General features: G+C 37.8%; 2 protein-coding genes across 7 annotated transcripts in view; one reads left to right on the top strand and one right to left on the bottom strand.

Annotated features, from left to right (window-relative positions):
• RIC1 (RIC1 homolog, RAB6A GEF complex partner 1) overlaps positions 1-10,383 on the top strand; it is a 46,707-nt gene extending 36,324 nt beyond the window's left edge. For 3 of the 5 annotated variants that reach the window (XM_036403222.1, XM_036403224.1, XM_036403223.1), the window contains exons 18-26: positions 1,019-1,135; positions 1,908-2,636; positions 2,961-3,119; positions 3,230-3,363; positions 4,340-4,626; positions 5,413-5,607; positions 7,369-7,558; positions 7,688-7,876; positions 8,175-10,383. In XM_036403222.1, the coding sequence (XP_036259115.1) occupies positions 1,019-1,135; positions 1,908-2,636; positions 2,961-3,119; positions 3,230-3,363; positions 4,340-4,626; positions 5,413-5,607; positions 7,369-7,558; positions 7,688-7,876; positions 8,175-8,460 (2,286 nt within the window). In that variant the 3' untranslated portion in view covers positions 8,461-10,383. Of the gene's footprint in view, positions 1-1,018; positions 1,136-1,907; positions 2,637-2,960; positions 3,120-3,229; positions 3,364-4,339; positions 4,627-5,412; positions 5,608-7,342; positions 7,559-7,687; positions 7,877-8,174 lie in introns of those variants that run through there. The other 2 variants (XM_036403225.1, XM_036403226.1) reach the window with 2 other exon arrangements.
• A 3,927-nt stretch (positions 10,384-14,310) lies between these two features.
• ERMP1 (endoplasmic reticulum metallopeptidase 1) overlaps positions 14,311-20,749 on the bottom strand; it is a 61,612-nt gene continuing 55,173 nt past the window's right edge. For both annotated transcript variants that reach the window (XM_054517826.1, XM_036403749.2), the window contains 5 exons: positions 20,053-20,205; positions 19,361-19,563; positions 18,583-18,698; positions 17,883-18,046; positions 14,311-16,567 (listed from right to left, as the gene is read on the bottom strand). In XM_054517826.1, coding sequence (XP_054373801.1) covers positions 16,403-16,567; positions 17,883-18,046; positions 18,583-18,698; positions 19,361-19,563; positions 20,053-20,205 — 801 coding nt within the window. In that variant the 3' untranslated portion in view covers positions 14,311-16,402. The remainder of the gene's footprint in view (positions 16,568-17,882; positions 18,047-18,582; positions 18,699-19,360; positions 19,564-20,052; positions 20,206-20,749) is intronic.

Consider the following 20,749-nt stretch of genomic DNA (forward strand, 5'->3'; position numbering starts at 1 on the left):
TTTGTTAGCTTACTCCTTAAAGATTACCTGGCTGATAAATCAGTCATGAATCAGTGACTCTTCTATATGGTAAAATCCAGAATGTGCTTTTTCTGATGTTCACTATATTGACATGTTATGTGGGAATTGGGGATGAGGGGGTGGATAGAGACCTAAGAGTTTAGATTTTATTTCGTACCTTCTCTTCTTAACTTGAAAAGTTTGAGACCAAGTCTTGGTGAACAAATTAAATTTAACTCTATCAAGGGTATGTTGCTCTATCATGTATTAACCGTCAAAATCCAGAACAATCCATGGCATTAGGAATTACCTTTCTTGCAACAACATATCCATTACTCAAAGAATAAATAGAAAAAATTAAAAGATGGCATATTGACCCTATGAGGCACTCTTTGTAAATTCTGCAACAGCCAAACAATGACTTAAGATGTGAAGATCCCTGTCTTAACCTTCAGAATTTTGTCAGGGCACTGAAAGCACATGCGAAGAGAACTTGGATTTTTGTCGTAAATCAAAATGGGAGTAGACTTAACTGAGCAGAATAGTTTGCTTTCTTGACACACCTTAAACAATTTTTCTCTAACTGCAGCTAAATCAAAGTTCAAGATGCTGTACAAGTGTGGCTCAGCTCTTTTTGGCTCAGCTCTTGGGTTGTGTACCAATGTTGTCTTTGGAGTCAGATACTGGCAATCATACTGTGATGATACTGATAAGAATACAGACTTTCATTTTTCTTGGAATGCTGGTGGATTGCCCATTTTAAGACACATGGTTGGAAAAAGTCCATATTAAACACATGGAATGAGTTTGCTGAATAAGAAACCTTCCAGTATTTACTCCTTTGCACAAGAACTTGTTCTTGATTTTTCTGAGTCCTTCTATATTGAATTCAGCTGTTAGTCATCTCTGTAAAGTGGGACATTTAATTTACATTTTTTCTGGGTTTTTAATGTGGTTATGAGTAAAATTATAATTCAAAAAGCTTAAATAATTTGCATAATATTCTTTCTATCCTTAGGCTTGTGAAGCTGAAAGTATTATGCTTAACTTAGCAGGACAACTTATCATGTTGCAAAGGGATCGATCTGGACCCCAGATACGAGATAAAGATAATAATCCTAATCAAAGAAAGCATGTGAGTAAATGTATGTGGAGTACTGTGTATGGCTTCAAAGATGGCAGTGATGGAAGAAGCTGTGCAAGAGAGTGGTCCAGACATAAAGAAAATAAGACCATCAGCAAGGCAGTATTTGTGCTTACTGACAGAATTGTTGGCTGGAAGTATATGAGCATTTGCTTGTGTTCGCTAGTTATATTGAAATAAAATAGACAAGTTTTAAGATTAAAGATACTGCCCAAAATTTCATATGCACCAATAACAGAAAATCTCTAGTCTGTCCAGAACAGTTTTGTATGTTTATGGAACATTATCATTTTTTGCAGAGTACATTTACAGAGTTCTTGGCAATAACAACAATACAAATCAATTACTGAACTTTCAATTCTTCTGAGCTGACGAAAACCAATTCTATGTGAAACAAGCACATTGGGAGACTGAAATTTGGAAAATTCAGATAAAGATTTGTCAATTCTAGGTTGGACTTGGGGGCTAACTGAAGAAGCAGAGAACAGGTTTTTATTTTTCACCTTTATTCTTATATCTCTGCTTCCTGACTAACTATTAAGGAGGTTACAAAAAGAAATGTCTTGAGTTAATAGTTATAGGTGTTAAGTGGTGTTTTGTCACATGCTAGGATGCAGATAAGAGAGAAGCAGATTTGTTTCTTCTATGTTAGAAGAATAACATGTTTGAAGACAATACTTAGCTGAAAAATTGAGTTCTTTTGAATAGGGTAAAAATAAAAGGAATAATGGATACTGATTTTTTTTTTTTTCATTTTAAATAGCTGCCTTTTTGTGCTCCAGTTGTCCTAGCCCAGTCTGTTGAAAATGTATGGACTACTTGCAGGATTAACAAACAGAAACGCCACTTACTGGAGGCTCTGTGGCTCAGCTGTGGTGGGGCAGGTATGAAAGTCTGGCTTCCCCTGTTTCCCAGAGATCATCGAAAACCGCATTCCTTTCTGTCAAGACGGATCATGCTGCCTTTCCACATCAACATATACCCATTGGCTGTTTTGTTTGAAGATGCCTTGGTTCTTGGTGCTGTTAATGACACTGTGCTCTATGACTGTTTATACACTCAAACCAGTGCTAGAGAACACTTAGAGGTTCTCTTTCCGTTCTCCATTGTTGAGAGAACCTCTCAGATCTACCTCCATCACATTTTACGCCAGCTCTTGGTTAGGAACCTCGGTGAACAAGCCTTGCTTTTGGCCCACTCCTGTGCCACATTACCATACTTCCCTCATGTACTAGAACTGATGCTTCATGAAGTGCTGGAAGAAGAAGCTACCTCGCGGGAACCCATTCCCGACCCTCTCCTTCCCACTGTGGCGAAGTTCATTACAGAATTCCCCCTCTTCCTGCAGACAGTTGTTCATTGTGCTAGGAAGACAGAATATGCCCTGTGGAATTACCTTTTTGCTGCTGTTGGAAACCCGAAGGACTTATTTGAAGAGTGCTTAATGGCCCAGGACTTGGACACAGCTGCCTCTTACCTTATTATCCTACAGGTAACAGCACCAGATATATTGCAAGAGTACTGATATTTACTAATATTGCAGTATTTTTAAAAAAAAGTAATATCAAAGTTGTGCATGTTCAACAGATCTTTAATGTGACAGTTTTCTGTTGATATTATATCCAGTTATGAATGGTGGTAAGATCATGCAGTGTAAGTAGTTAGTTTACTGTTTTAAATGGGAAAATTATAGCATGAAATTTATTGTTTATAATCTTTGGTATACTCGAATGTGAAGTAGTGTGGCTTGACTTAATAGAACTTCAGATCTTCTATAGTAAAACTAAATCACTTAATTATGCTTTGTTTCTTGCAGAATATGGAAGTTCCAGCAGTTAGCAGACAACACGCTACTCTCCTATTTAATACTGCCTTAGAGCAGGGAAAGTGGGATCTCTGTCGTCATATGATTAGATTTCTTAAAGCCATTGGCTCTGGAGAAACAGAAACACCCCCAACTACACCAACAACTCAGGTTTGTGATGAGAAGAGTAAATACTGAGCATCATGCCTTGTATGATTAATCTTCATATTATATATAATGTTTGGTACTTTCAGTGTATGTTTTGGTTTTCTTGCTTTTAGGAACCTAGTTCAAGTAGTGGTTTTGAATTCTTCAGGCACCGCAGCATTAGTTTATCCCAATCAGCGGAGAATCTCCATAGCAAATTTAATCTGACAAAGACTCTGAGTATGCCCTCTGGCCCGTCTGGAAAAAGGTAATGTCTTCTCATTCCCCACTTTATTAGGTAGAGGACTAACTTCTTACTAATTTAAGTTATAGAAATAAATTATTTGATAGATTTGTCATAATCTCCTTCCACATTTTTTGCATTTATAATTTCACAACTTTTGTACTGTTTGTGTCTCATAACATTCTTGGGAAAATATATTCTCACATGTGTAAATACATGTATGTATGTTTGTATGTATGCACAGGTATGCTTACATAGATATTGCTGACCCAAAGACTCTGAAACCACTGGATGTGGTACATATTACATGTGTAGTAATTTAAGTAGCTAGTGAGATCACGTGCCTCATATTTAAAGGACCTGTTTTTCTGAAAAATGCATTTTGAACTGCTCACAGTTCACAGTGTACTGCTCTGCTACCGTGCACATCTTGATCTGGCACTGTGTTTCCAAGCTACAGATAGAACCTTTTATGCCTTGGGGTGAACTCCTCTAAAGCTGCTGTGTACCGACTTGATATTGATAGGTATTACAGTTCAGAAGTAGGATTGAACTGAAATTATTATCTTTGCTTTGGCGTTTTTCCCCATCCTGATTTCTAAAACCATCCTAGTATAAATTCTGAATTTAGGAATTTTTAATAGAGAGTACTGTCTTAAAGGTTTGGATAGGAAGGGCTGTGGGCCAATACTTGACTATTTCTCTAAACTTTGCAATGTCATCTGCCTTTTATCTCCTACTTTACTTTTTTCTGCATTGCTAATAGTTTAATGTTCTATAAAAACTGCTGCTGTTGTAACTTAAATCCTTTTTTTCACCTACCTGTTGAGGCAGTGGGATCTTTTAGAGAATATAAACAGCAAGGAACTAGGGAAACTGCTTCTGCTGTTATATAGAAAGCTCCCCTTTTACTACTCTGGTGACTTGATGTTCTGCAGTTGTGGCCTTTGTGACTCAGCTTTATCAGTGTTCACTTGGCTGTTCTGTGCTGTGTGTGTAGGTGGAGTAAAGACAGTGACTGTGCTGAGAACATGTATATTGACATGATGCTCTGGCGGCATGCTCGGCGTCTGCTGGAGGAAATCAAGCTGAAAGACCTTGGCTGCTTTGCTGCACAGTTGGGCTTTGAGCTGATCGGCTGGTTGTGCAAGGAGCGAGCCAGAGCTGCCCGTGTGGAGGATTTTGTGTGTGCTTTGAAAAAGCTACACAAGGATTTCCTCTGGCCATTTCCAGTTATACCAGCTTCATCCATTAATTCACCTTTCAAGAATGGAAAGTACAAGACAGGTACAGTAGCATCTGAGTTTGATATATTTCAAACTCAGATTTCCCTCCTGCAATGCTACATCTGTGAATCTCTGTTCTGGTCTGTTCTGCCTCTGTTTAGCCAAGATAAGAACAGGCTGAGGCTTGCCACCTGCACAGCTTTCTCACAGAGAGTGTATTTTTTTAAGAGATTCTGTTTAGCATAGACAGTACCTCTCCTGCTTTCTCAGGTGTACTGAATTGGACATCACTGTAGATGTTGAACTCAACATGGACATTGCTTCAGTGTAAATTCTGCTGCAGAAAATAACTAAAATCAATATTCTTTTGTAGTCTCTTGATGAGCTTTTAACTTCTTAAAAAATAAATAGTAATGTTCCTAATGTTTGAAATTTACTTTGTTAGACAGTAAGAACTTAGAAGACTTCTAAGCCTCCTTTATGTTACTGATCTCTCAGTTCACTACCTTACCTCCTTACGGCAAAGTTGACATTTGCTACCTTATCTCCATATGGCAAGGCTGACATTGCTGCCAAGTCTTCCTCTTTTTAGTAACAGCATCATTATTTACTTCTGTTGATGCTAACACTTTATTACATCATGCTTCTTTTATGCCAGTGCTCTCATAAAAAGCTAGTTAGAAATTCCTGAAATGCCTAAACTTGCTGCATTCCCTTGAATTTCATTGGTCCCCTTAATATTGACTTAGATGCAAATTTTAGCTTCCTGAAATGCCAGGAGAGAACTGTCTAAATTTCCTTCTGGATACTTGCATGATTTTTCTATGGTGTGTTTTGATTTTTCTAGCTGTGGGGGAACAACTACTAAAATCTCAGTCTACAGACACCTTTGTAAACATGGAAATGGACACAGGGATTTCAAACACACCTCGCAGTCGTAGCTGGCTTGGTACTATCAGCTCTTCTCAGAGAGAGATTGATACTGTTTCATCCCATGGACCACACATGCAAGATGCATTCCTTTCTCCTTTGCTAAGTAAAGGTTAGTCACTCTTCCTTCTATCTGCTCATTGGAAGAATGTGAAGTGTGTGCTTATATTTTGATATTTGTGTGTCACTGTTGTATTGTCCCTTCTCAACTACTGATAAGAAAAATTCAGGAAAAAAAAAGGACTTATTGAAAAGTGAATCAAATTTTTTACAGCAGAAAGGTAATGCCCATGTTGTACATCTCTAAGGACATGAAGTTGAATATGGAATATTTGCTGAAGTTTCTATCTGTGGTGATAACTTGAAGTTCAATATTTTTTCAGTCTGGATAGGAAGAGTGTCCTACGTTGTGGTTTTTTGTTTCCTTGTCTCTTGCATAAATCAGCCTCTTGCAGGTGTTGGAACAGCTCTAATTGCATGAACTTTGTGCTTTTGGGTTTCCTAAGAATGATATTAGATATATCACTTATTGAGGAAGTTGAGGAAATTAGAGATCCATATAGTTGTATTTTTTCCTAAGGCTTTATGTAAATTGCTTTATAAAAGGTGCAATGTATGACGAGCTTACTAAAATAGAAATTGTACTTTGTATGTATTTTTTCTGAATACAGAAGGATATGGGAAAAGTTTGTCAGACCATTGTATTCTTTTTAAAATTTTGTATACTTCTTCTTGTCCTTGAGCATAGAGCGTTTTCAACAGTATCTAAATCATGTGATTTCCACTCCATTAGGGCAAAGATCTAAGTACATAGTGTGAGCTACAGTTTTTTTTCTTAATTTTTACAACTGTAGAGCCTTCTCTTCTGTGAGATTCAGAGCATTTGGAGATGTTTTCTGTCTGCTTGAGCACGGTCTCATTTTATTTTCACTCCTGTTTCTCTTGTTTTTTAAATCTGGAGACTGCAAGAAAATAGTTACCTCTTTTCATTGCATTGACTTTACTGCTGTCTGCCACTACTGGTCTTTATATAAATAGGTATATGTGGGGGTTTTTTTCTGAGCTGGATGAAGACCTTTGAGTTCAATGGACTTTGCTACACAGTTTGAAGCAGTTTATTTCTAAAGAAACGAAATTAATAGCCTTCAAAACATTGCAAGCTGAATTCTAATAAAAATTTCATAAATTACTAATCCAGCACTGGTATTTATGGGCAAGAATATAATCAAATAACCTTTTGACTTCCTAAACTTTTTCCAAGAAAAGATGCATATGCTTTAATATGGAAATAGTTCTCAAGAGTAGGTGCCTTCATGACTCACCACTGTAATGTTTTTAGCTTTGTTACTGTTCCTCTGAAAATTCTGTTACTGCATGTGCTCTTCATGTTTTTACTGGAAATACTTCTTTTTGTATTTTGTGCTGGTAAATATTTACATTACAAAACGTGAAATCTTCATGGTTTTGTATGAAGAAAATAATTTTCTATTGAAACTTCATTTTAACAAAATTTAAAGTTAAATAAGCAGAATTTTAGACAGACTGTAACCCTTCCTGGACTTAATTCTATGACTATAGTATGCAAGATGCTGTATTGGTGCTTTTATGATGATTGCCAGCAGATACTAGGATGCCTTACTGATAATAATTCTCCTGAATTATTTTTACTGGATAGAAAAGCTATTGCATTCCTGCAACATTAGTTCTACCATCCAGTGTGACAAGAAGAATGCTGAAGCGGGATGGACAATATGCCTGAAGTAACTGTGATGCACTGTAAAGCATTACTGTTTGTCAATTTTTATAGGAAGTAGTTCAGAAATTCTGAGTCTTACTAAAGTAAGTAGTTTCTTTTTTCCCTTATGTTTCTGAGTGTTTTTGATAGGTGATGAATGCAGCATTGGTTCAGCAACGGACCTGACTGAAACAAGTTCTATGGTGGATGGAGACTGGACCATGGTGGATGAAAACTTCTCCAGTCTAAGTTTAACTCAGTCAGAGCTTGAGCAGCTCTCTCTAGAGCTGGCCAGTAAAGGGCCACACAAGTCACAGGTGCAGCTGCGGTAAGTAATGACACCTTTGAGACTGAGAATTGCTGGCTTGCGGCATTTGGAGAAAGAAACAATCTGCACAATCACACTGCAATTTTTGTCTTGGGAGTAGAAAAATAAACAGCCTTTCTCTCCATATAGGTATTTGCTACATATCTTCATGGAAGCAGGATGTCTGGATTGGTGTGTTGTCATAGGCCTTATTCTCAGAGAATCTTCAGTTATCAGCCAGGTTTTCAGTATCATGCAGTCCTCTGATATTGATGGAGAAATCTGTCAGAATATTAAGACTGGCCTAGATGCTGTTGACAAGTGGGCTTCTACAGATTGGTAAGTGTTACTTTCTATCTTCATTTTCATTTGAGCTGTAGATATTTTGTTACCTAAAAAGTAACAAAAGTTATTATCTTTTCCTTATCTCAAACCTCACTTTAGAGAGTTGTGATCAAACTGGGAAAAAAAACCCCAAAACACAAACCAAACCAAAACAAACCCAGAGCTTTCCAACTTTTATTGTTTGATCAGGGTTGCCTTTTTCTCTTTATTTATAAACATTTCTGATTTCAGGTACATGACAGAAGTACTAATTTTAATTCATTTATGGTGTTTCATCCCATTCTCTTCCTAGCCCTGGGTACAAGCCATTTCTAAGTATCATCAAACCACAGATCCAGAAACTAAATGAAATAGTAGAAGAGCAAGTACAACCAGAAGCATTTCAGCCAGTGAATCCTTCTAAGGTTCCTGAACAAGCGAACCCAAGAGCTGAGGAAAGCAGGACTTCATCTAGCCATGGCACTAATCCTCAGAGTGATGCTGGAAGCAGCAATGCAAGCAGACATGAAGAGGACAAGGCTAAGACAGAGGATGAGGATTCATTCCAAGAAGGCAGTTATGACTGTGTTGTGTCTTAAATGGAAGGTGAACAACTTCCATTTGTTCAGGTGTGAAAGGAAGCAAACCAGCTCTTAGATCTGCTTCTGTGTTTTGGATTTGAACTCTCTTTTTAATTTTGTTTGTTTGTTTTGGTTTTTTAATATTTCAGTCTTTGAAATTTTTAGTGGGGATAACTAAACACCAGTTTCATCAAATAATTTCAAAAGGAGGCATGACTCTTTTTTGATGCAACGGCCAGACTGCAGCTTTACATTTTGATACTTTAAATAGTGTTGGAGAGTGAACACACATGGAGACAGATTCAGCCTGTGTTCATCAGTACCTTTACGTCACCAACACGTTCTGAAGAAACTACTTATATCTTGCTTGAGTTTAAAAGGCGAACAGGGGATTAAATATAAAAACTGTTTTCTTTGCAGCTTGCCTGCCTAATAAATGTCTGATCAATGCAGTTCAGATTGGTTTGATACCGATATTTTGTATTAAAGGACTGTAAAATATATTGTATGTTTTTGTGAATAATCTTGTACAAATACTCAAGACTGTACCATATTTGGAGGTACCTATGTGTGTTTGCATGTTTCTAGATGACTAGCAAAGTTAAAGCAGAGTTGCACTTCTTTCTGGATGAGGCATACTTTACTGACCTAACACTGACACAAGGTGGCTTACCTGTTTTTTTACTGCCACTTAACAGATCTTGTAGTTGGGTTAAGGGACTGCTGAAGGTTATTTATTTAATTGTAAATTCTTTTCTGATAAATGGATTTTTAAAATGTAAATAATCATCATATACTCTTGCTATGGAAAACTAGTTTAACAGCTCATACTTAAACATTTTTCAAACATTTTATAATATGCATACTTCTAACTAAGACATATTTAACTTTCATACAATGTTATGAAAACCTGGCTGCAGAAGTCTGTTGCTTTGAGGTACTTATTTTTTCTAGCTGCTGTCCCTATGTAATAACTACCTGTAACAGTATTAATTTAGATATTAGCTTGTTTGTACTGTGCAATCTGAACAAAAATGCAACATTACTCATTTTATACACGATAAACTAGTTTATTTTTTATAACATCATTTGATTACTGACATGGACCAAACTAGTCATCCTATGGTAGTTACAGCATCTGTTGCTTTTCTAGTGTAGTTACTAAATGCACATCCATTTAAACTCTGAAATTAAGACTATTCACAATTAAGTTTTAAATGAATTGTGGTTTCATCATCTTTATTTCCTTTGTAGATAAGATCAAGTGCTTTAAAATGTACAGATATTAAACTGTTGCTTTAGAATGGCTTTTCTAAGCCAATACAACCAGTACAAGTGCAATAATTGCGAGTATTACGTGGAAAGCTGGAGCTATTAATGAATGCAACTTGAACTTCATTTTAAGAGTTGAAACTTGAGACTGAAGTTAGAGGAAAGAAACTCAGTCTGAGTCCCAGCATTAAGCTTATTCTGCATTGTAGCTACTGGTTACAGATAATGTCTATCATACCTACAAGCCTCTTGTGACCTGACGTCAAAATTCATTATTGTTTTAAGGGGATAATACTTAAAGCTTTTTTTATGATAAAGAAACCTGCTTAATCTATGTTAAAAGAAATAAAAACTGTGCTTCAAGTTAATATTTTTCTGTGGTTCTGTGGTAATGATGTAAGCCAAGCCCATCCTGGTCAGCGTTCTGCTGTTCAGGTTTTGGATCTGTGCAAGTAAAACATACATTAACTGATATATTAACATTCTTAATATTCATATCTTACTACTGTGCTACTGTTGTTTAGCAGGTAAATCTTTTTAGTTGTGAAATTTTAGAAGTTTGTACTTCTTTAGTAGTAATTATCTCTATGCAAATCTTACATGCTAATTTTGTATTTTGATTTCACTGCTGTTATACTTGTAATTAAAAGACAAATATATTCAACTTTACTTGAAGTTACTCCTGTGAAAAAGAACTATTTCTGACTGCAAGCCATTCAGGTAGGCCATCTTAGAGAGACAAAGCTCTCAGAGAAACCACCTGATGAAATTGTTTTTTATACTCCTGCAGCTTTTTTTTTACAGGATGAAGGAATCAAGCCTTTGCCTTATTAGTGCATCTTTGAAGTTACATCCACCTGCTGCTGTGAAAAGAGATGTAGTGCGTTTAGGTGGCAAGGGTGTGGTGGCAAGGGAGGCCTGTGTCAGACAGAGCCAGTTCCAACAAACATAAGCTGGTACCTCCTCTCTGTAATGTATTTAACAAGGAGTAAAAAATGCTGTGGAATATGAGTGAGGAAGAGTCCTGCACAGGCAGCCAGGCCCATAATGGAGGAGCAGGTGGAGGTAGTCCAGGCACTGGAATAGAGATTCCCTGGAGCCTGTGGCTCAATGCAAGTAAATACACACATTAAATTATATAGTCTTGCTAATCAGCCTCTTACTGCTGTGGTACTGCTCAGCAGCTCAGTCCTTTAAATGATGAGGAAGAGGCTCTACACCTGCAGCCCACTGTGGAGCACGCTGGAGCAGATACCCACAGTGGCAGCCTTGGAGCACCCACACTAAGCAGGTGGATGGATGAGCCCTGAAGGAAGCTGCAGCCCAAAAAGCCCACACAGGAGCAGATTTCTGGCAGCAACTGTGGCCCACAGGGATCCATGCTGGAACAGTCTCTTCCTGAAGGACCACCCCAGCAAGAGGAGAATGAGAATCCACTTTGAAGCAGTTTATGAGAGACGGTATCCCATGGAGCGGACCCCATGCTGGAGCAGGGCAATAGTGAGGAAAGGAAGGAAGCAGAGAGGAAATTGTATGGACTGACCATGACCTGACTCTTAACTGACTATCCCCAGTTCTTCTACACCATGGTGAGAGAGAAGGCAGAAGAATGAATCTGGGAAGGAAGGGGAGGTAGGGGAAAGTGTTTGGTAATCATATTTTAATTGGTAATAAAATAATTTTCCCAAGGCCAGTTTCTTTCATCTGTTGTGGGTACCAGTGAGTAATGTCCCTGTCTCAACCCATGAATTTTTCTCATCCCCTTTTCTCCTCCTGGTTTGCTGAGGGGAGGGTCAGCTGTTTGATAGGTACCCATCAGCTACCCAGGGTTAACCCTCCACAAAAGGTCTAGTCATCCACAAATATGCACTATTTAACTAAAGATAGGAAAAATGGGCCACTTAACCAGATGAGGATAAACATCTTTTTATGAAATCCCAACATGTTGACACTCTTTTCACTTCGTGTATCCAGCTCACATAAAACTGGCTGATGTAAGATTTCCTCCTTCACAACAATTTGCACATCATCAAGTTTTCTTGATCTGTTTCTCATCCTGTGCAAAACTGTTCCAGAAAAACAGGAATACTCTGTATTATTTGCTATTAGATCCTTTCACACCAGGTATACCTACAAAACTGCTTGAATCAAATTGCATTTCTGAAGGTACTTTTTCACTATCACTTTTGTCAACCCAAGTAAACTAATTTTTCCTCAGCATGTTTTAGGTCAAAGAAACCAGTTCAAATGGTTTTCAAGCCAAAGTGTCTCTAAGCTACAGGTTTGAGACCCACTGTAAGCAGAAACACCTGAATTCATAATCTAGCCAGAACCTGTACAACGGAGGTCCTTTTCATAATAAACTGAGGGGAGAAGTTGTGTGGGGCGATAATGATATTATAAAAGATGATGGGTAACTTGCTGAGGGTGGTAAGCTGGGTTCAACTGGAGGATGGATTTCCCACAGTAAGAGGGAACATAAAGGCAACCGACACAATCTACTGTTTCAGCTTCGTCTCCTGTCCTAGAGCTGAACACTGCTGAAGTACTCTAGTAGGCAGGGACAGGAATGGCAGCACAGGGTGAGTGGTGGAAGTCATCCCAGTGTTTAAACAGAGAAAAGAGAGATACAAACTTGAGTGTTCTGTTTATCATGTGGCCCCTGAAATGGGAAATTCCTTGGGTTTACTTATTCAGAGAGCACTGAGAGAAGGCTTTAAGAGTCCAGAGCTGGAGCCTAAAGCTACTACATAGCAGACACAAAGCACCTAACTACTCTTTCCTTTTTTATCCAAAAAACTCCACACCCCCAAAAAAACCCAACAAATACAAAAGAATAAAACAAAAAAATCCTGCCCGAACAATACAAAACAAAAACCTCAAAACAAAACCACCCAAACAGAACAAGCCACCACCTTCTCCCTTGAAAAAACCATCTCCAAATAAACTCTGCATGGGCAGCCTTCTAAGATGGTTACTTAAATTCACCTGTCCACTTATTGGCTTTGAAGCTTCTATTTGTTCCATTCTCAGAACAGATTGAAAGAACTATTCCATTTTAGATGAATCACTGCTAGTTTTTAAGACTGATTCTTTAATCTTTCTGCAACTGAATTTTTTTAAAAACATGTTTGCTGAGGAACATTGATACTTGACACCCTGCTTGAAATACAGATCTCCCTAAACTGGCTTATACTTCCTGCTCAAGACTCTGCTTTAATGCTTAGCATGTTCTTAAGCTGCACCCACAGTTTTGACAGAACCATGAAGAGTTGCAGCCCAACAGAACCTCTTTCACAGTGAACAAGAGAGCCTGGCTAATTTCTAGGATCAATTTATTCCCCCGAGACTGAAAGGGATTTACATGAAGGTTGAGAATGAATGTTCTGTGTTCAAAACGGAAGCCAGTTACATAAATTAACAGTAACCACAGAACGTAGGTTGACTGATCTTGCATGTCTTTCTACCATTCTCCACCAAGACCACATACCAAGTTCTAAAATGGGTCATCCTGCAGGTCCCTTCCAGACAATTATCAAAAGTCAGATTATGTTAGCCCTCAAGGGAGAAAAGTATGGAACAGCTTTGCCATGCAGACAAACTGTTCTTCAGCTACATCCCACCTGCTACAACTACCTCTGTATAGACTTGTCAGATCTTATCTATTTGATTGGTGTTTCTCCAGGAGAACTGCAATCCAACACAGACTGACAGACATCAAAGACAGGTCTTACTAGCACAGAACAGCCCCACTCAGCTCAACAGTTTGTGTATGATAGCTGAAATTTTCCTGTTCATTGCACCTATCCCAACACTTCTTTCTTCAAATGCATGCTTCTACTTGAAAGACAATCTTGAAGGTATGGTGACACACTGTAAGGATGCACTAGATTGCATAACAACAACATGTAGGTAGGGGTCTCCTTTGCTTAAATTGATAAAATGCTTAGTACTCAGCTTCAGAAATACATATTTTAATAGAAAACATAGTAGATTCTCAAAGCCATCAAAATGAGGGGAAAACCATAAGAAAGCAATTGAGAAAATGCTGTGGATGTAAATTGTTTCCAATGAGCACAAGGTAATTTTAACCAACTGTTTACTGCCTCTACTAAGAATAAATAATGTTTCTACTCTATGCCCTTGTATCCTTAAAGTTACTAGCTGCTTGCATTTCATACATTTCAGAGAGTAAATCACACATAGCTTTTCTTAGGAGAAATAGTAACCCACAGTAGCAGAAGACTCATCTGCTTGTACTTGAATAGGGAAGCAGATGGACACAAACAGAGAATTTTTCCATCCTCTTTTTTTGTCTTAGATTAACAATAAAACTGGTCTCAAACATCAATTTTGCAAAGAGCACTTAGCTTGGCTACCAGTGACTCCTCTGTATCACATCTTTTTCAAAAACCACCCTCCTCTCCAGGAAACCAACCAGAATTCCCATTTTGACTTTTCTCAGCTCAGATGATTTTTGCATTCTTTGGCCAAGCTTATCTTCCACACAGCTCTAACACCAGCTGTCAGACCCAGCAGTATTATACTGCTCTTAGCAGTATTTCTACCCCAAGTTCAAGTAAAACATTACTGCAATGAATGGAAACGCAAATATATAGCCTTTAATCATGCTAAAAATCAAGTGTCACTAATCAAGTTTTGCTTTTATTTACAAAGACAGAAACTTGCAACAAACCAGATATACCTCATAATAAATTTATTTAACAAGGATTAAATCCTGAGACAGCAGAAGTTATTGCTTCACTTAAAGTTTCAGAAATTGCCAACAGGCATTTTTATATTTTTGGCTCCCCATATGAATTCTTCACACAGCACTTCCAAAGCTTTAAATCATAAGGAAAACACAAAACTCAAAACTGAGAAAGATGGTAAATATCAGTGCAGCTTTAGTTAACTAGCTGTGCATCAGCTAGAGTACAGTACAACACATTCGTTGAGATTCAAGACACAGGAGTTTATTAGTTTATAACTCTGATTTTCAAATCATTAATAGCACTTTTAAATAATATAGGGATTGTACTTTCAAATCAGATACAATCAAGTGATGATTAATGCACATTAATGTATAAACCCCCAGGTTTTAAGATACTGATGGCCAGTTCATTATGATTACAGTAATTAAACCTCTTACCCTAGTCCATGAGTTAGTTGACAATCTTTGTTAATGTCCCTTGACCAACCAATGAAACTGGTTCTTTCCACTATTACACACTACTACAGAACAATCTAAAGGAAAAATACCTGACTGAAGATCTGTTATCCATCACAGCTCACACAAATTAACTGTCACACAATTTTCTTTCATGTGCTCTGCAAACTTATCAGTACTAGCATGTTTCTACTCAAAATGATGCCTGCACAAAATCTGCTCTGCATGACATTAGGCAATACTCATGAGATTAACTATTTAAATTTGTAGTGTGATATTGATATAGCCAAATGTTTTATATATAATTTGGAAAAAACCATTAAGTTCCTTCAGATATAGCAAGTTCTTTGAATTTTAAAAATTACCCTTAACTATTAACCACTGCACTAAAAAACCCCAAAAAGATGGTAAGTATAAAAAAGAGGTCAGTAGCTTCTGGTTTCAAAGCTTGCCAATTAAAATTGGAAGATACTCTAAAACACAGACATTTATAAAAATCCATCCTATGAAAATAAAATAAGAGCAATCCAGAATATTAGACATCTTTTCAAGATTACTCTTTTAGGTGCTTTTCCTTAAGGAAAGGAAACTTTATTTTAAGAAATAGTAAAATGTATTAGCAAGTGCAATACCGACACACTACCAAAAGTTTCTCCAGAGGAGATACCAAAATTAGCCAATTCTAATAAATTGGAAGGAAACTAAAAATTTAGAGTAGGTTAATTATAAGACATCCACTTAAAGGAGTAAGGACTTAGCACTCTTATGTATGAGAGAGCAAGTCACATGCTCATGTGCTGATAGTGAAAGATCCCAACAGGAACAAAACCACAAGATGGTAGTTAGGTTGAACTTAGCCACTCATGCTGTAACACCAGAAAGACAGGAAAAGGGGTAGGACTAAGTTTTTTAACAGAAACATACAATTTGGATAAACAATTACCATGTCCCATCATAATATTGATTTCTCTGCATTGTGCATTTGCCAAGGACTCAATGCAACCAACATGAGTACCACAGCTATCAGTGACTTCATCCAGTGACAAAAGTAATGCCTGGGACTTTGCCACCTCTGCCGTGCTTCCACAGGAACAAACACCTTCTAGCTGGAGATCAGACTTGAATAGGACGGATAGGATTGGTAGGTGATACTCCATGTATCAGTCAAGTACAGTTGTATTTTACACAGTATCAAAATAATTCCATTAAGTCCTCCCATTACAATTGCCACTATTTATTATGCTAATATTACCTCGTCAAGTGTAGTTTTCATTTTAAGAAACCCACTAGCCAAACTGCCACTTCAGTGGAAGAGCCAAGGTGAACTGCATTCAGAAAAGTATCATTATATCCCCAAGATAGCAGTAGTCTTTAAACAGTCAAACTGCCAAAGAAACGCATTTGCTGAAGTATTTTAAATTCTTGCTGAAGTCTCTGGCATCTTGTTAGAAAGTGCTTGCCATAAGGGCGTGCTGCATCAGAGATAACCCTATCAGCCCTGCAGCATTGCTGTCAAAATTAAAAGACAAAAAGATCATAGGTACAGGACCAGCCAGAAGAAAACGTCCAGTTTGGAAACCTCTCCAGTAAGGCATAGAGTTGAGGTGACTTTTGATCTTCCCCAAAAAAGTAATGTGCTGCTATGGCAAGGGAGACTATTCCATCAGAATGCTTCTCTGGGGCCTGAAAATGAGAAAAGGACAACACAATCTTTATGATTGCTCCTGACACTTCAATATACATCAATTCAGATGTAGTTTTCTATAGACAGTATCTGTCCTGCAGTTCTTTGTCCATCCTGCAGCTCTTTGTCTTCTATGTTAAAACACTCCCTATCTTCAACATATCAGTCTGATTACATGACGAGTTCAATTTGAAAGGAACTGGCAACCAGATGTTTAGATCACAGTGCCTCTGATGTGTTACACAGCTTCCACATGCTCCTGCTTCAGTGTTTGTCTGTTTTGCTGACAAATCAAGACATGGACTCCAACACAGTGTTTACACTGATCCTTCTACAGCAAATCCCCTTCTGCCTAGCTTTGCCTCTATTTGGCTCGTGAGGCTTGTCACACTTGAGACTCCAATCTACCTTATTGAGTACCCTTTGAGGATTATTTGTGTTTAGACTGCCTGGTGCAGGAAGGAAAAATGGGCTTTCTGACCTTTCAAAGATACTTGTAATATTTACTCAAAGGATAAGTGCTAAACCTATAGTAAAAACATACATACAACAACATACCGCTAAACCTATATTAAAAACATACAGGTCTGCAAAAAATTATTCCTTTGCAAGTTAGAAGGGTGGGGAGGCAGATAGATAATAGATGGACAGTACTATGCTCTCTAAACATGGTAGGGCTGAGATTAGGTGGGTTCAGTGGAAGGCTAGGCCTGGGCTGCTTAGGGCAAAGGCTGAGTAGAAGCTTAGGTGGAAGCAGGACATAAAGTTATAGAGTGAGAGGGTTATGTTGAGTCGAATCCCACTCAAACAGGAAGGCTGGAAGCCTTGCTTCCAGCTGAAAATAAGGCAAAAGAAAATTTAGGAAACAAAGCTTTTACAGCTCTCTTCAGCTTCAGGACAGGTACATTTTCCACCAAGGATTCTATAATTCCCCAAAACCAAGCAAACAAGAGAAAAGAAAGGGAAAGAGAACTACTCATAATAATAAAAAACAACTTTGAAATAACAGTAGTAAAGGTAAAACTTCAGGAACTGTGAGGGGAAGATCAGAGAAATCAAAACTTATAATCAAAGACCATGCAGACAAGAAAAGTATTTTTCCCTTGAGTGTTTACAAGCTGGTGGACTATCATGGGAAATACATGGGAGCTGATGTATAAAGCTGACCTATCAAAAGAAGGATACTAGAATTAAGATCTACCAAATAAACCAAAGCATTAGGAAGTTACAGTGACACTTTTCACACAGGAATGCAGCCGTGGTGGGAAGAGGGTGGACCAAGGCATCACCAGTTTCCAGCAGTGCCGCACTCACCGTCAGTTCCACCCAGAAGTGCCAGGGAGCTGCATGCAGCCCATGGGAGTAGAACACAAAGTAGTCTCCCCCCAGGCTGGCGACCGGCATTCCATCCCCGAGGGACCAGCGGGACAGCGCGGAGCCCACGCGCGGCCGCACGTACAGGGACATGTGGCTCGGGCCTGCAGGGACAGAGATGTGTCCACAGGGATCAACAGGCAGAGGCAGAGTAACCACCTGCTTTCCCTTGGAACAGCAGGGCATCCTTGAGCTACTATTCATGTCTTCCAAAGCACGACAGAAATGTCTTCTATACAGAAGATGCTCCAATTTTTCCTAAGCACTGGGATAAGTGTGATGTTAAGGTAACAGAGGAACACAGAACATTTTATAATAATAAATATAAAAAAGACTTATACATACTAACATATAAAATACTACAAGATCCAGCTTAGAAAGGACCTTCTGTAAAATCAAGACTTACTCAAGACAGATGAAGTTACCAGTCACAGAAATAAGAACTGCAAGACTTATTTCTCTTCTTATAAAACTACTCACAGTTTCTAGTATGCTATGAAACTGAATTAATTCATGCTAATCTGAGAAAGCTCGCTATCTTGGGAACTGCACTAGAACCTGCAGTACTGGAGTCAAAGCCTGATTTATTATGGGCATAAAAATAAACACAAATCATAAACCAGAAGCTTCAGTCACTCACCAGATACTTCAAAGCTTAACCTCACAGAATTCCAAGGCATCAGCTTCTTGGACAGAAGTTTAAACTGAATGGGGCTTCTTGGCAAAATTTCTGGAGCAGGAAGATACCAGTTTTTCCTGTGGAGAAAAAAAAGTTTCATGTTATTCTCAATGCAACACCCTGAGGTCAGAAGACAAGAAGTTTCTCCATAGTAAAGCTGACTGTGCTGCTGCTACATGAAATATTCAAAAGATGTTGATTCTAGCAGAAGACAGGTAAAATCAGCTTTTGGCCAGACAAATATTTAAAGGTCATATTAATAGAAAAATTGTCACTAGTGTGTCAATTAATTACCTTCATCTGCCTTAAATTACAAAACAAACAAGTGAGAACATTTTCACCTTCAAACAGATAAACTTTTGCTCTCAAGATTCTTGTGGTGTGAGAAATAGCCACAGCAGCTGGTTTCCTTCTGTAGAGACCTGCTACTGTAAACATCCTCTGCTGTCAGCTGCAGTGAAGGAAGGGAACAAGGGAGAAGACATATATCCTCCTCCTCTGAACTGCCCTTTAGGAGGCCCCCCCTTCACCTTTTTCTCCTCTGGTGCCTACATCTAATTTCCACACATTCACTTCTACAGCTCCTGCAGCAGACCCACGGCAGAAGACACAGACGAAGGATTATTTACTTTTAGACCAAGATTATCCTTAGTTTTTCCTCCCTTATGTAAGTGAAATTGCATAAATGACCCCTGTACTTTGCAGTAAAGTGCTCAAATGAGGCAGAGTTCACACAAACCGGAACATGAAATGGACTGGCAGAATCCAAGGAAGGCCACAGAAGGGAGCCTGCTCCTCACATGGAGTTCTAATGGTGTCATTGATTTCAGGTACATGGGGAGTTATGTGAGATATTCCATTATAATCAAACCCATTGATCCATATACCAGAGTCACTTTTAACCACATTTCCATCTAGATCATGAAATCTTCTGCTCGTATGCTAGAAGGAAAAAAAAGAACAAACACAGAAAGATAATGGAGCCTCTGGAGTTTGCAAGAGCCAGAGGTGATTCTGAAATATCCTTAAGGTCTGAAATACCTTAAGGTCTACTGCATTTTCAGTAGGCTTTTCAGCACTGAACATGTATCTGAGTATTTATGAATGTAAATGCAAGAATTACTCAGATAAAAAACATATCATAAAAACACTATCAGAAGATGACTGTTTTAGCCCACCTCAAACTATATTCACTTTTTAAATTACCATTTGTTATACAATTCACCTACTTAAACCCCCCTAAAACACCCTGCTCTTCTGACAAAGGTGAGCTGAACACAGAGTGAACAAGAGAAACATTATCAATTGTTTCAAAACCAAGAATAATCATTAGAGCTTTTAAACCAAGAAAGAAAGGGGATATTAAGCCTTGAAAAAACTAAACATTCTTGCAACCAAAAGAGGTCATACAACATGCAAACATTTTCTTACCTGGAGAAAGACTCGCTTAGGCTTTGGATTAGCTGCATCAGAACTGTAAGGAAAGAAGATTCCACTACAAACGAGAATCAGAGTGACTACAAACACAGTAGTTAAAGTTACTAGCGTCGTTTTTGTACTTTTGACAAGGTAAATGAAGTTAATCTAGAGAATAAAAAAAATAGTCCAGTTATAAAACTGCAACATATAAATATAAAACACTACTTGCATAATTCTAAAATTCAATTATCGAACTGAAGGTACATTAAAAAGAAGTGTCTTTGTGAGGTGATACTTGCAATTATGTCTTTTTAATCTCAGTATTTAGAACTAGTATTTTTAAGATGATTTCTTTTTTAAAAAGAAATAAAGTGAGTAGTTCCTGGAACTTTCAAAATTTTCTTGTTTTTAAAACATCTGCCAACAAAAAAAAACCAAAAACCAACCAACAAACCAATTTTTCCAGGTCCTATGGCAGCAGAAAAAACCCACAAATCTGAGTATTCTTTTTGAAGTTTGTATACGTATTGTTCAGTCATATATTACACCTAAATCAAATTTCTACTCAATCTCTACTCAAAATTTAGCATTACATTTCATATTTTATATCAGCCTGTACTACATCACCATAGAGCAATATAAGCTCCTCTTCAATGATCTTTCTTTGACTAACACAAACTGTGGAATCTTTGACATATGTTCTAGAAAT

This window comes from Molothrus ater, chromosome Z (genome assembly GCF_012460135.2).
Source record: "Molothrus ater isolate BHLD 08-10-18 breed brown headed cowbird chromosome Z, BPBGC_Mater_1.1, whole genome shotgun sequence".
NCBI classification, from domain to species: Eukaryota; Metazoa; Chordata; class Aves; order Passeriformes; family Icteridae; genus Molothrus; species Molothrus ater.